General features: G+C 35.4%; 1 protein-coding gene across 1 annotated transcript in view; it reads left to right on the forward strand.

Annotated features, from left to right (window-relative positions):
• The window catches only part of RAB2A (RAB2A, member RAS oncogene family), a 45,538-nt gene that overhangs the window by 13,665 nt on the left and 15,463 nt on the right, over nucleotides 1-16,410 (forward strand). Inside the window, exons 4-7 of the mRNA XM_049820838.1 lie at nucleotides 444-511; nucleotides 10,409-10,491; nucleotides 11,873-11,965; nucleotides 15,647-15,758. Of these exons, the coding sequence (XP_049676795.1) occupies nucleotides 444-511; nucleotides 10,409-10,491; nucleotides 11,873-11,965; nucleotides 15,647-15,758 (356 nt within the window). The remainder of the gene's footprint in view (nucleotides 1-443; nucleotides 512-10,408; nucleotides 10,492-11,872; nucleotides 11,966-15,646; nucleotides 15,759-16,410) is intronic.

Below are 16,410 nucleotides of genomic sequence, written 5' to 3' on the forward strand. Positions count from 1 at the left end.
TGCTCACTTAATAGAAAATTTTACTGATAAAGAATTTTAAGTTTAATTTCTTCTAAACTGGCTTCAGCAATCTGTCATTGGTAGAGTGCTAAAATAACTGTGACTCTTCCAATTTCCTGTTTGCATTCAAATGGACATGTTTTTCTCCCTTTGATCTGGACCTACTAAATCGTTTGGAAAACTTTGTAGGAAATACCTCCTTGGCACTTGCTCTAATTAATGCATTTTTAAAGCACTTGCAAAGTAACAGTTTTCTTCCTTCTGGAAAACTTTCCAGCTCTTTCAAGCAGCTGAAAAATTAACTAAAAGCAGATTGTGAAAGAGATTATTTCCTACAAATACAATGTTGAGCTAACTTAAACTTACCTTCTTGCTTTCATAGCAATTGACATTCTACTTTCTGATATATGCTAATAATGTAATCTTTTGTAAAATCTATTCAGGTGTAGAATTTGGGGCTCGAATGATAACTATTGATGGAAAACAGATAAAGCTTCAGATATGGGATACGGTAAGTAATACATCATAGAAATTCTTTAAACATGTGGCTCCACTGGTTTTCCCTTTGCTCTGGTTAAGCTCTATCATCAGCACCAATGTGAGACTATGTACTTTGTCTTACAGCTTTCTGTGGTTTCTATAAAGATTAATAATTTGCTAAAATTTCCTTTTTTGGTGTGATGTAATCTTAAAACAGTGCAAATTTCTGCTGTTTGCACTGTAACTTCCTCAAGTAACACTTTGTCAGATTTGTAAGACTGGAATTGGTGCTGCGTCACTTTTTTGTGAAAGTTTTCTATATTATTAATAACTTAGATTTCTCTAAATAGTCTTTCTCTGTGCATTCATGCAAGGTCTGGTTAATACAACATCCTGTTGGGAAATTGTGATATATCTACTAGCTTTAATCAGGAATTCTCTGGAGGAAATGTTTGCATTTCCAATGTAGAATAGAAGGTATGGCTCACTGTTTTCATAGAAGATGACTTAGGAACTCAAGTTCACTATAATCATGAAGATAGTAAATACTTCAGACAATCAAGAAAGGACTGGTAAAACCTTAAAGTTTCGAAAAGCCTACCAAAACCCAGACTTTGACTTTTGAGGGGGTTCAGGTTAAGAACACACATTAGCTGTTTTCTTGTCAGTCACTTTACCATAGGGCAGCCAGTCTCAACGTCTGTGCTTGTGATGCAAGGGCTTTAAGATGCTCATGCTGATAGCTATGTCTTTCAAATGTGCTTAACTGTTCCCTAAGGCAGGGTTGTCTGTTTCCTTTTCCAAAAGCATTTTAGGATACATTAGGGACTTGACAGATATATGAACAATAGCCTCATATATGTGTTCTTTTTGGTATAGCAAATGAAGGAAGATACATTCATATAGGCATGTCTACATACGTACATGTGTACATAAAAATGTAAACAAATACAGTATTTAGGTAACTTCATGGGTAAGATCTGAAGTACCTTACTTATTTTACAAGTTCATCACTTGAAATGGCATCTAACACCTGTGCCTCCTTGCAAGTTCTCCATGAAAAGGTATAGAAGAATATGATCAGATTCTTCTTACTTCAGGCTTTTTCTGCCCTGGGCATTTTTACTATTAGAACTGTGGATTGCTGACTACCAGGGTGGCTGATCGTTTTTAGGTTCAATAGACAAGCAAATCTCTGCATAAACGGTAGCTTCAGAAGCAAACTTTTAGTATGTAGTATGACTTCACAAGAACATATCTACATTGGTCCTTGTTTCTTAAAACTGGAACAGATTCTCTGTAGACAAAATTACTAATTTTACTGCCAATGCAGCCACTATCTTTCATTGGCTTTCAAACTGATTTTGTTAATATGCTATTATCTGCTCTTTGGGTACAAGTGAACTTCAACTATTTTTGAGTAGATTGTGTTTTTTTGGTGCCTCTGACTCAGTAGCTCTTCACAGTCTGGCTTCTTGAATGCGTGCAAAGTGTCTGATAGCCAAAATTTCAACAGAATTGCTTTTGATTATAACTTATAAACTCTTTTTGAGCAGGGATTTCATCTGGCTAGCTTCTTAAGTAAATCATACATAAATTAAAAATATTCATTGAAAGCTTTCATACACTGAGTAGATTGTATGCTTGTGTTGTAGTTAATTTATAAGTTGTAAGCAATGAATGACTTAGTATATTGGCTGTAATTAAAATTTTAACTGTATACAATCTGATTTTTAAAACACAGGATATTTCTATTCTAATCCAATCTTGGCTTGTAAGCATATCTAAATTCCACTGTCTCAGTTCTGATCTTGGGTGCAAAAAGTGTTGAAGGAATAGCAAAATAAGAAATATGATGAGGTAATTCTCAAGAGATATTTTATTTATGAGTGTTAAGGTACACAAAGATGTCCATAAAGATCAAGGTTACTATGTCTGTATTGTGTATCTGTGTTTACTGAGCATTTACTGAATTTCTTCATCTGTTAGCAAAAACTGCTAGCTGTTACTGGTGCTGTCTCCATATTTACTAAGTTGTAACAATTAAAGTTCATTTTACACCTGTGGCTAAGGAAACACATGAAGTATTTATGTTTTCAGTTGGTGTTTACTGAGTCACAGCACCCGGACTTCTCTGATTTAGTGCTAGCCTTACATACCTGCTTTTAATCCATCACTGAACAGGAAGCATCTTGAGCAGAGACATAAGAAGTAGAGAACTGGATAAAATTTGTTTTGACTGCTTAACAATGAGCGAGGACTTGCTTTCTTAAGAGAATCACTTTAATTCAGATTTTTTTGGCCAGATATTTCTATGCAACAGTGCTCAGTTTGTGTTGTCTTCAGCAGATCAATGCACCTCCAAGGAAAAGTATATCTTAATAATGGGAATATATGGAAGCTGCAGCATACCTGACTGCAGGAGTATGTCGTAACTTACAAAGGCAGCTGAAGCTAACAGTTGCATGTCTGTGAGATCCATTTGTGTGCTCTTCTTGTACCATAACTCAAGAATATTTGACTTTTTCATTAGCATCTACAGTTTGGATCAGGAGTATGTTAGAGAAGTTAGCTCTGCTTACTGCAGTCTGATTTTTCATGTGGGAGTAGTCAAACTGAATTTCTTTTGGATGAGGCCAAACTGGAAGGTATGCTCAAGGAATGCACGTATGCCCATCGGAAATTGTAATCCAGTATTTGGTCCTGTGAGCTGGTAGTCTAGTAAAACTAGTCTGATGCAAAACCATGCTCACACACGCACACACACAAAAAAAACCCCAAAACCCAACCTCCAAAAGTGCCCCCAAACCACCGCCACCAAAAACCCAAACCCCGTGTTACATGAAAGATACTTGGTGCTCAGTGTGACCATTGCATACATAGTGTTAGGTGTTGCAGTCTTTGCTGTACTGCTGATCCTATGTCTACACAAGCAAATAGTGTGTCCTGTTGGTCTCTCCCAGCTGCAGGCTGCTCCTGATCTCCCTACTGCTGGGCTCTGCAAGCTTGCTGCTATGTGTGCTGTGGCATGCCCAGGTTTTTAGGTCTTGAGTCCTTGGGGTTTCACTTTTCCTTTCTGATGCATTTAGGTCAGTCAAGGGGAGTGCAGGTATTGGACCAAATTGTTCATTTGTCTTGTCTGTCTTTAGTTTCTAGATTATTTCCTTTCCTGTGTCTTTAATCTTAGTAATGGCTTTCAATAGTTGGATAGACTGAGAAATATTTATGTCAAAACTGGTTAGTTGGTAATTGCCTACTATGAGAAGTTAAGCTACTCTTTTGTGGAAGCATGGTATTTGAGTAAGTGTCAGTTGCAAAAATAACTTTTAGGGAACTAGAAGTGGTCTACAGAGGCTGGTAAGGATCAAAATGACCATTCTGGGAGCTATTAAGCTTTGTGAGTTTAAACAAGCTGTGTAGATGAGGTTAGTTGGCTTGTGGCAGTGTAACACTGAGAAATATTGAAATTGCTTCTCCTTAGAAAAACTTCATTGTTGTACAGAGATACTGGGCTTCTTACCAGGCTGAGTCAGTAGCCCTCATTTTGTTGTTGAGGGGGATGTTCTGTATTGTATTGACTGTTACTAACAAGTCATTGTTCATGAGCAAAAATAAGCAATAATTGAAAGAAGGAATTAAGTGCTCTCAGGCGCTGCAGGAGGAGAGATCAGTGATGATAATAAGTAATACTACTTATGTTCTCTAAATAAATTGGTATGAATAAGAATTTTCCCTGTGTATTTAAATATGATAATTTTTATATCTATTTCTGCTTCATTGCAAGGAAATTGGTGATAAAAAAATGTTTATTTTTATTCATTATTATGTTTCTATAACACCTTAGCCTTGCTTAGGCTAAGACTAGTCTTGTTCAGACAAAGATTAACTGAAATAATATTTTCTTTTTTACAGGCTAATTTCAAGTACTTTCTTGGTTTCCCTATAAGAGAGCTTTCTAATTAAATTGACAGTGTTTTCTAGTAGTTGAGAGCTTGCACAAAAAAGTGCATTTGTGTAAGACAGAAGGCATAATTGTTGAAAGCATGTCTCTTTTCCCTAAAACCACAGTGTGACTTATCCGTCCACTTTCAGATATTTTGAATATATTAATCCTTCTTGGAAATGCAGTTATTTTTCATGTGTGCAAATGCTTTGGATTTAGTAAAACCAAATAAAGTTCCCTTAATTCATTAAATGAATATTCACTTCATCTTAGTGATATTGACAACTGCTAGGATGTAGCACTCACCCACAAGAGTTCTTAACTAATTGTCTACTTTATGGTATTTTCTACTTGCTTTGGTAGTCAGAGCATATTTTTATGTTCATGGGCAATTGGTGAATTCTTCTACTGTATTTTTACTAATTTGACACTTTCACCATTGTGCCCGCAAGAATGCAGCTACATCTTACAGCTCAAGTTATTGACTTGGTGCTCATGGCCCCTCTGTTTTACTGCTGTGAAGTAACATCAAGAACTTAAAGAGGATCTGTTTTGGTTCCTGAAACTAGTTTGATCATCAGTTCACAGACTTTTTGCTGCCATGTGGGAGCATTAACTTATTTCTAGATTCACGGATCAGGAGGGAGTTTGTGCACTTAGTAGTTTGGAATTGCAGTTTGTGTAATAGGACCATCATCTGAATTTCAGTGCCAGTAGCTAAGTTACTGTTCATATCCATGATGGCACTTTAGGAAGCTAAGGTAATTTGATATGCCTGCTAGCTTAGTGTTCACAAACCTTTGTCTGTCATGTGCTTAAATGTATTTGGTTATTGAAATACTATATTATTGGTATTTTATTTTCTGACTGGTTATGGATTTCTTGTCACCTTATCTGTGGCTTTCTACAATAATAGAGCAAGCTCTTGCTTAGGATAAAGCCTTAGATGGAAGAAGGGCAAATCACTTCCTTTTGTCCATAGTGGAACTCCCATTTTAGGGAGGCTAGCTATTTAAAACCTAAAGGTTTCAAATATATTAATAACCTGAAATAAATCATAAGGGTACTTCTAATAGTGGATGGCTAAAGCTTTCTATTTCTATGTGTTGGTAATTGCTTTGGATGTCTGAATGGCATATATTCAACAACATCAGAAGAAAAGGCATATATACAAATGATCTGTATTTAGACATACGTAGTTTCACCCTTGGGGATCTTTAGTCCTCTTGAAATTTCAGGTCTTATTAGGATGTGGACAGGGTTATTCTGAAGCAACATGTAACTTGGCTGAATCCTCCACGTAAATTCTGACAGTTTCTTAAATTGTTACGGATTCCTCTTCATAAGCGTCTTTAGTTCTGTTCTTGTTCAGGAACGTTTTTGCTGGAAATCAGCAGGGTGTTTTATTTTTTTATTTTTGTACTACTCTTGTGCCTATTCTTTGTACTACATGCTAGTAAATCACCTTAAAATTATTTTTATTCTGGAGTAGACACATGATTGCAAGGAAGATTAATGCATTTGTATAAACAAGTTGCCATGTGACTAAAAGGTTGTTAATTTATTTATAACTTTCAAAACTATATTCAAAGGTATGTATTGCTCCTCTCTCTTTCTGGAACATTTTGTTCCAGGGATCAACTTGGTGGAGTAGTTCCCAACTGGCAGTTGTCATAGATAGTGTGATACTTGTGTGAGTTTTGTTTCTCAGATGTCTTTTTAGTTTTCCATACAGCTTATGAAAGTGTAAACAAGGTTAAATGAGTAATAATTCCCAATGTGAATGAAGTGTCCTGTCACCAGGTTTGAACATACTATACTTGTATGCCCCTTTTAAGGGTGAAGGAGTCTAGAGCTACTAGTTATGGTGCATTGCAGTTTCTCATTTTTCATGTAGATGTATACCATAAAGTTTCCTCCTAGTAAAAACTGTTGGTCAGCTTGGATGTTGAAGGCCTGCTGGGATGTACTCAGATAACTTTGTCCTTGAAGAAACTTTCCAAATTCTTCAGCATTGAGAATAGAAAATTAGGTAAAATTTATTGACTGTTTTCTAGGGAGATGCAATGTTGTGGATCCTGTTTCATTATCTAACTGCTTTCTTGTACTGCATTATGGCTCTTTCTATTTTTTTTTCCCTTAGTTTATAGATTCAAAAATACACAGTTAAGGAACTTGCAAGGAACCCTTTTTGATAGCAAAGACTTGCCTGCACATTTTGCAACTGACACCTACGTGACTACACCACACACTTGGAAATGACACCGAGATTTCCTATAGGAATAGTAACACTTGGAGTCTTTTCTCAAATGTGCCACAGGTACTGTGTCAACGGTAACACAGTTATATAGCTTAAATGTTCCTGAAAACTTTAGTACAGGCCCTAAATCTCTGTATCTTAGTGACCTAAGGTGTTTGATAATGCTTCATGTTCTGGTTACGTCATTATTTTGATACTGTGTTTTGGTCTTGATACTGAGGTATATTTAGAGAAGCACATGGGATGTATGTCCATGCAGTTCTACAGTTCAAGCAGGGTTGAAGATTTTTGTACTATTTTGAAGACTTGTAACTCCTAGAACTATGATAATATAAGTCTCTCCTATCAGAAAGTTTGTTTTTGTTAACAGACAGGATACAAATTGTAAAAGCTTACAGTCTAGAAAACAGCCAAAAAGAATGTTACTTAGACTTAAAACATCACTTTTTTATCAAAGCCCTGCATTTTTTCACGATTAGTGAACTACTCCTGTCAGAGCTAGCACCTTTTTCTCTGAAGAGAGGATGTATGTTCAGGCCTGTTCAGTATGCATTTATTGGTTCCTTTAGGTAACCTTGTCTGAGTGAGAGTTTCTACATGGGAAATAGCTGTCATGGTTTATCTGTTAGGAAAGAGATCTTCCTACTTCCACTGCAGTGTAACTCAAATGGGTATAACCAGGGGCTGCCTCAGAGCAAAGGCTTGTGTTGTCTGTACTAGTTGTAATATGGCCTTGGGAAATAACCTGTTTAACATTCATTTAGTGGCTACTGCCACTACTGTTCCCCACACTGCCCACCTCCCCCGCCCCATGCTCAGCACTGGCACAGGTTGTCCAGACAGGTTGAGGAGTCTCTACCCTTGGAAGTCTCAAAAGCTATCTGGACATTGACCTGGGCAACCTGCTCTGAGTGGCCCTGCTTGAGCCGGGGGGTTGGAAGAGGTGACCTCCAAAGGTCCCTTCCTACCTCAACCATTCTCTGATTCTATGAAAGAAGCTTTTAAATATGGAAGAGAAAAAAAAAGGGGGGGGGGGGGGACTGCTTGATTTTGGGAAAACATGGAAGGGATGGTAAGAACAATGTTAATTCCACTTAAGATAAAGGGCTTTTCTCTGGTGTCAAAGCTGTTTTTAATTTATACTGAGCTTCCATACTGCTACTTCTATCTGTTGCTCCTTGTAGCAAGTAGCTAAACTTGGGTTGGTCCTACTTTGTAAGACTGATAAAGTACAATTATAACACACTTGTATTTTTTTAAAAAGTCATCTTTGGCTAATAGCGTACACTTTTTTTTTTGTTTTTGTCGTCTTTGAAATAGCTTGCCCCCCTTTGGGGAAAAAAAGTGAGGGGAGAGGGGGCAGAGACCAAATTGTCAGATGAAAAATGCTTAGAGTAATAATGATACTAAAAAAAAGCTGTAGAGTATGTTCTACATGTCTAACGCTGCTGTATTGACCTTCTAGATCTCTCATTTGGAATGATACTGTCAAAATAGACAGTAAATTATATATATAAGGTATTTCTTACTATTTTACATATAATATAAAGTATATATTATATAAACATAAATATCATGGACTTTCTTTACAGAAACTCAGTTTTCTTCTGTTTAGAGTGAAAGGGAATTCAGTTTGTGTTATCCATTGGTATGTGTAAGCACAAATTCATTATCGCTGTATGGAAGATTGTATCTTCTTTGGTGAAGAAGGGGTAACATTTTCCACCCTTTCCCCAGTCTTTCCTTCAGGAAGCAATGATATTTCAATTTCATCGTGGGTAAGTGAGACGCAATTAAAAATGTTAACAGTATTTTCAGGATTTAGATACTGGACTCTTGTAAGTAAGTGATTCTTGTAAGAACTCAAAGTTCTTACATTCTTGTAAGATCTGCTAGAACCTCTGACAATCTTGGCTGACCATGATTAATTTACTCAGGGAGATGAACAATTTCATGTGTCGGGGTGGAATTTATGAAGGTGAAACAGGCAATCTTAATGTGGTAGGCTAAGTCCACTTCATGTATGATTTTAGGCAATACATGGAATACACTGGTAACAATAACTTGTCTGTTGCTTAGTTAGGAGGAGAATGTTTTTTGCATCTACCACGCGCTTGAGCTAGTCATCACACCAAGAAAAAGTTGTAGAGCTTAGTGGAGCTTCTGGGTAGGGAACAAAGTATTGCTCTAAAAACTTGGGGTTTTACTATTCCTTGGTGCATTTAACAGATTGTCTGTGTTCTGTTACCTTAGTTTACATGAAGATGCGCTTGTACTCTTGGCCAAGTTCATATGCTAGTGTATGCTTATCATGTTGAAACTGTTAAATACATTGTCTGTCTTTTGTAACTTTTTCCACTAGAATGGCTAAGATAAACTTATTTTCTTAAACTGAAGTAGCTGATTATTCTGGAAGATAAGAGTGCTTTCTGAAGACTGAACATGTTGAAACTTCTTGTGCCACTGTTCTTGTTCAATGGCAGAGTCTAGATTAAGTTCTCCTTGAATTCCAGAAGACCTTATACTAAGAAAAGTACAGTAACTGTGAGAAGAGAAAGTTCTCTGTACACTAATTTTGTAGGTTGGGGCTGAAGAGTAGCTTATATTGATAAATATTTCATTCTTGCTTTTCATGGTTTTAAATCAGGGTAATTTCCTATATTTCTGCAGATAACTATCTTACTGCATGTAGAGTTTTCTCCAGCATTAATATTAGTATTTCTTAATTGTGTTCTGTGTTACCTTTGAATTATGGTAAAGCTTCTGTTATTACTAAATATTAGAAGTAAATGTTTCTCCTAACAACTGTCAGGTGCTAGATAGCACTTCTGAAAAACATGAGCGTGGGGAGCTCAAGGTCTGCAACTGTGAATATTTATTTTTCAGGGCTGTGTTCTTTTGAGCATGTTCTTTTAAGTGTTGAGATTTTTTACAGAATACTTTTGTGAGAGCTATCTAATTTATGTAGGATCTCTGAAGTTTTTCACCAGTGCATACGAAGATGACTTTTACATCCTGTAGCTGTTTTGACAAGTATTATTTATCAAGTACAGAGGAAATTGATTAACTGTGGAGCAGAATTGTGTAAAATTGAATTCAGGACCATTTTCTGTTTTTTTCATAACAAAATGATTACTGAAAGAATTCCATCTGAAGACTGTTGAAAGCTGGCTGCCGTTTATGATATAACGGATAAAATCTGCATCCTTGGCCTTCCAACAACCTTTACACCAGCAGATGGTGGGCGTAAAGATGTCATTCATCATTTATTTACAATGGGCTTTATTTATTCTAGTGTCAACAGCTGCCCCAGGGAGCGGGTTATTGAATTCAAATGTGAAGCTCTGGGTTATTTGCTTCCTTTCAAATTTGTCTTCAGAGCTTAGTTGCTAGGAGTCCATTCTGTGCTCTAATAATGATTCATGTATTGTGAAGCCATTCAGTAAATTGGGTTGTCAGGGATTGCCAAAAAAGGTTTAGAGGTCTTGTTCTGATTTTTTTTTTTAACAGCACTATGCTTTAGTTGGTGTCTTCTCCTTATGTGCCTTCTCTTGCTAGTGTTAGAGACTTTGTCCCCAATTGTGCTCTCTCTGATTTCCACTCCATACTCCTTGTCCCCATCCTCTCAAAAGTAGAATTCTATGATTCTCTCATTCTAAGTTTGTGGTTTTCAGCACCAAAAAGTAAATTTGAGATATGAAATAATGAAACTTTGTCTTCTACAGGCAGGGCAGGAGTCCTTCCGTTCCATTACAAGGTCATACTACAGAGGGGCAGCAGGGGCTTTACTAGTGTACGACATTACAAGGTGAGAATACCAAGGAGGTATAACTGGATTAATATTATATGTCTTTGTAGAATTGTGCTATGGTATGTAGCAGTATTAAAATGATTAATTTAGTTTGGCTTTTTGTATAGATATTTGTAGTCTAATGTTTTGCCAACTTTCTTTAAGTGCTCAAAATCAAGATATAGCCTATGTAACCTATATCCTTCCAACTTCTCTGTATAGTGGTTGAGAAAAAGTATACATAAAGTCTCAGGAAGAATGAAACTATTTTTATAAACTATTTGACCATGAACCTCTGCATTACCTTTATTCAGAAAGACCTTAAAATATTTCATTAATTCCTTTCTAGTGTTTTTATTACCATGAGCTATAATTTTTCTATAATTATAGCAGATTTTTTTACTGGAGTGCCATTCTGCAAAGGAGTGAAATAGTAAAACATCAAAGTTTGATTACATAAAAATACCAGGAAACTTCTACCATTGCTGTGTTTATGAGGTTGGGAAAATACAGGTCTTAGTGTTGGGTGTGGTTTTTTTAGCAGCTGTTCAGAAGTGACTAAGGTTTTGTGTCTGTATTGAATAAAGTCTCTATACAACTTATCTGCAAAACTGTGGGTACTGTGCCTGGTTTATGAAAATGATCAGGCTCCAAAATCCTATTAGGGTGTGTGGCTCACTTTGTGGATCTTGGGTCTCATTGCTGAATTAAGCAACAACTTTTACTAGAGATTACCTAGTTGTTTTTCCTTTTGTTCCCTGTTTATATTTAAATATCAGGAAGCAACATATCCTTTCCATTTGATTTCCAGCAAATGAATCTTTGATTCATAAATAGATGGTTTTACTCTTGTGAAATCTTAAACACACTTACAAGCACATAATTTAATATTTAGTGTACACATTCTGTAAAAGCTGTAACATGCCATAGTTGTGTACCTTACTTTAAAAGACTTTGCTGCTAAATTCATTATTCAGTTTATAAACTCACAGAAAATTGTCATCCGTTTTCTGCCTTCAGTAGAACAAACATGACTATACGAGTGTGTGATTATTTGTACTGTTGTTTGACTAGGTTGAGCCTGATAGGGACTTTTAAAATACCGTTCAGCAGACTTTATATGTATATAAAATTATAGTTTCTTACAGCTATAAGAATCCTCTGTACTCTTTGTAGCAAACATGTTTTCAATTACTTTTTAGGCAGAGTTCATTAATGCTCCTTGTTTACTAAATTTTTGTTCGTCTATTCTCCATCTCGCAAAGGGATTACTAGCTTTTATCCCTGGAGCATGTGTACTAATAAATGAGTTGGTTACTCAAGTACAGAAACTGACTAACAGAAGGGAAAGAGATCTCTTGAAATACTGCTTTTAATTTTCATTCCCTTCCATACTTAGGAGGGACACTTTCAACCACTTGACGACTTGGTTAGAAGATGCTCGTCAGCATTCCAATTCCAACATGGTTATAATGCTTATTGGAAATAAAAGGTAAAATTTAACCAGTTATGATTTTGTAAGTGGTAAAAATTTATGACTTCTCTGAATTTCAGCTTTTGTGTTTTCTTATTTGTAGGCAGTATGTTAACTTTCAATTACTTCAGCCGCTGGACATAGTTCTGTGGTAAATCTAAAACCTTTGCTTCTCTAATTAGGCTAATACAATGCGCAGCACATGTGGATCAACTACCTTTTGTTCTAAGTACCTTTTTTAGAAGTAATTTTGTTTTAAAAGGATAGACTGTGAATGCATGAAGTCATAGATCATATGAACTATTTTTCTCGTTACATTTTTTTTTTTTTTACATCTGGAATCACCATTTAGAAGCACCTAGATCTCTCCCTTATAAAGAGAATATGATTCCTAATTTTGTGTTCTGCAGTGCTTTAGTTTTTGGTTAAGAATCACAGCAGAGAAAATGTAATTAAAAAAAAAAAAAAAGCCCATACTACAGGATCCATTTTAAAAACCTTTCTCAAATGTAAAAAGTGCATACCTCAATGATTATATGAGATGATTCTGAATTCGAAGCCTGTTTCATATTCTGTATGTTTTAGCTGGGATTGGGGGCAGAGAATGCTCTTTCACCATTTCCTGGTGAATTCAGGCTGCTGTTAGACACTGGGTGATGAAAATACAACTAAAAGTTTTGGAAGTGTGTTACCCAATTTGTAAACAACTATTTACTTGGTCTTATCATCAGCTAGACTGTCCAGAGTTCTAAAGTGGTTCCCTGTTGATGCTGAGACTTTGATCTCTATTGAAGGTCTTTATAAAAACACATCATTGACTACATTAAGTTTATCTGTAATTTTTCTAGTTCTTGATCCAGTGAACTGTAGCATCATGTCTAGATTTTCTTGCTGTATATAGGATTTTTCCAAATATCAAAAGCATAATTTCAGAATTTAATAACCCTGTAGTTATGGGCCTTTACCGAATTAACCTTAACTTGTCTCCATGCCTCAGCAATTCTTGAAGGTAAAGATGCTAGTTGAAATAATGGTGTGTATGCTTGTCCCTTAAAATTTAATGAACAGCCAGATCATTTCTTAGATACTGCTAAGAAACAGCCTTGTGGTAAATAGAGTCTGGTTTTGCTACTCTGGCCTGTTCACATCTTTTCTTCTTCTTCCCACTTCTCCTCCTTTCTGTTTTCCTCCCTCTGCCCCCCACCTTCTACCTCCCCCTGAAAAACATGTTAAGTGTTAAGTAATTGTAAAGCTTGTCCATGTTTTTATACATAATCTGGAAAATTACTAATCATGTTCTTTTTAATTGAGGAATGTGATAAGAATAGTCTTCACAAATTAATATAAAAATGTAATCTATTTTATTAAATGAAGCTTTGGTAAGCCCGTGATGTCCCTGACACACTGTTTTTATGCTTATGTGAGTAAAAATATGGCACTGAGAGAAACAGTAAAGTTTACTTTAGATAAGTATTACATAAGTTTACATACTTAGTTGACATCTGTAACTATTCCTGATTATTCTTAGCTGTTATGCTAAATTTTTGTCTTGCATTCTGCTGATGCAGACTATACCACATGATTTTATATTATAATATGCTACTTGGAGTTAGCTCAGTAATTCCCAGTTGCAACTACATTTTATTCAAACAATACATTTACTTAAATGATGTATTTTAATTTACAGATTAAGGTGCCACATGAAGTAAAAGTTCTTTAAGAGGCTTTTTAAAGGGGGTTATTTTCAATCTTCAAAGAGGAGGATGGGAAGAAAACTCCTTCAATTATATTGCATTACCTTGAAAGTGTGTTACAGGAGTTCATATGGTAGGGCGTACTACTAGAGATAGATGAAAGGAAGAACATGTATACTAGCATAATATTTCTGAAGGAATAAATTTTGTTCTTATGAGTCCCAAAAGTGCACTTGATAATACATTTGTAGTACTGACTTATTGCTGGATTTGAAGAGTGTTGAGAATTTAACCTGAAATAATAGTTGTTTTTTTGAAAACATTACAAATACTAGTGTTAAAACATGACAAATACTGTACTTAATCTTCTTTCCAGAACAAAACATAGCTATATTGATCTAGTAAGACCAAATGCTTCGAATTATTGGAATGGAGAGAGGAAGACAACTGTGGTTAGTAGAAGCAGTTAAAGCTCTTTAAGAATATGTTTAGATATCAGTAGTGAGTTTTGACTGGTTTATCACTGCAGTTTTCAATGTAGCTGCACTATTTCAAGTCAAAATAGTTGTGTATTTCTGTTCTGTTATGGAGATAACACTGTAGTGAATGAAGGTTTTAAATAAGGTATTTTTGAGGGTAGCATGGTAGTAGCAAATAAAGACACTGCTCAAGTTCAAAAATACAATGTCAGATAGCTACTTCAGGGACGTGAGAATGCACACCTTATTAAGATATGTTAAGCCTGAAGCTGAGATTCTGGGAATGCTTACATATAATGAACATCAACTTTAAAATTGTTTTGAGAAGACATATATTGAATCCTTATCTTCAAATGCTCTGTGTTTAAATGATGTGCTGAATTGTCTTGACTCTGACTCATCTGAGCTAGCATGTAGTTGTAAAAATAACAAAAACCTGCTTTGCTGCAAAATTGATGCCACAGTGAGTATCGTGGGTGTGTTTTTTTTAATACATGTATAATTACAAGGATGGCACCACTGAAGCCCAGTATGGTACTTTTTACTGGTATTCTTGCTGCAAATTAAACCTTTGTATTTGCACGCTGTTTAGTTTAAAAATGCATATTGGACAAGATCTTTTCACATGCACAACTTAAATGAAACTTTATTTATATATGTCATTTATTATTTATGTGTAAATGTAGCATTGTTATTGCTCAAGATCTAATATACTTAGAAAGAAGGACAAACTGTGTGCTCCTTGTTCCTAAAGAGGCTTTAAAAAGGAAGAGTGAAATACTTACGTGTCTATATGACTTACAGAAGGAGATTTGTCTTTAGCTGACCAGTCCAAGAGGGTTTTTTTCTGTTCTTTTGTGTAATATTTAACTTTTATCTAAACTGCTTGGAAAGCAGGAAACAAACTGTGTGACAGTCACTTCAAATTCTTCTGCTGTTAGAGGGCCAGGCCTGGAGTTTCAAAACCTAAATGCTAGCTTGGGAGAGAACAGCTAATGTAGTTCAAAATAACTTATTTTTTTCTTTTAAGTTTTTTTTTTTATCAAAACAGAAATTGAGTGTATGAAGTTTTGTTACTGAATAGAAAAAATGAACTTTATTTTTAAAATTATTTTTAATATCATTAAGAAGTCACTTATAAAACTCCCTTATCAGTTCAGCTTTACAGTGTGGATTGGTAGATAACATTATACTAGAAAAGAGTGATATTTACCTAAAATGACAATGTCTAAAGTTGGCATTCAAGGAATAGCTAGATAAATATACACGCATTGTGTTGAAAGCCATTTCATGAAGTCTTTGATAAGATCTGTGTCAGCTAGGATTGATAGCTCAAGCAAGTGTGATGTCTGTGGCTATTCCATAAGTGCAAGGCTTAGAATAATTCTACTTTAGGTAAGGGCCTGAATAGATATACATATGTACATAAGTTCTAATGGGGGTTCTTGGCCTATAAGTGTGTCTCTGAAGAATATTTACATGGGCAGGTTAGATCATGCAACTAACTTATGTTTTTTCCATCTTAGTGATTTAGAATCTAGACGAGAAGTCAAGAAAGAGGAAGGTGAAGCATTTGCACGAGAGCATGGACTTATCTTTATGGAGACATCTGCCAAAACTGCTTCCAATGTAGAGGAGGTAACTTGAACCCTGAACACTGATTTCTGAACGCTGATATTTGAGTAACACTGGTATTTTAGTAAAAGAGTTGTTTTGAATTGCACTTTGTTATTTGGACAGATACTATGCCTCTAGGTTTTGGATTCCTTAATTTAACTTAACTGCTCTTTAATTTATATTACGAGAAAGATAGTTTCTATGTTGTATCTCTTTGCATAGCACTAATCATATTGTTGAGACTCTAGTAATTAATATACTTGTTTTGGTGTTGGTTGTTTTTTTTTTTAATATTTGATCAGAGAAATGGGTACTTCTGTCTGTCCTGAAATCTAAAGGAAGAGTAGAATAGATTTGCTAGTCCAAAGCAAGCCAAGCGGTTGGTATCCTTGGCAGATATTAATCTAACCTGTTCTAAAGACCTCTAATATTGCACAAGCTCTTCAGAGCAATCTATTGCAGTGCTTTGGTATTTGTATTGTTGTCAACTTTCCCTTCTGCTACACAGCAGGAATCTTTTTTGCTGCAGTTCACGCACACAATTTCTTTTTCTAGTTCCTCTAGAACTGCTGAAGAGGTCATTATCTTGGTTGCTGTAGTCTGCTATGTATTTGAATAAGTTTTTCAGTCTTTGCTACTTTAAAGAATTTAAGTCTTTTGAAGTTTTGCTTAT

Source organism: Accipiter gentilis, chromosome 2 (genome assembly GCF_929443795.1).
Source record: "Accipiter gentilis chromosome 2, bAccGen1.1, whole genome shotgun sequence".
Lineage (NCBI taxonomy): Eukaryota > Metazoa > Chordata > Aves > Accipitriformes > Accipitridae > Astur > Astur gentilis.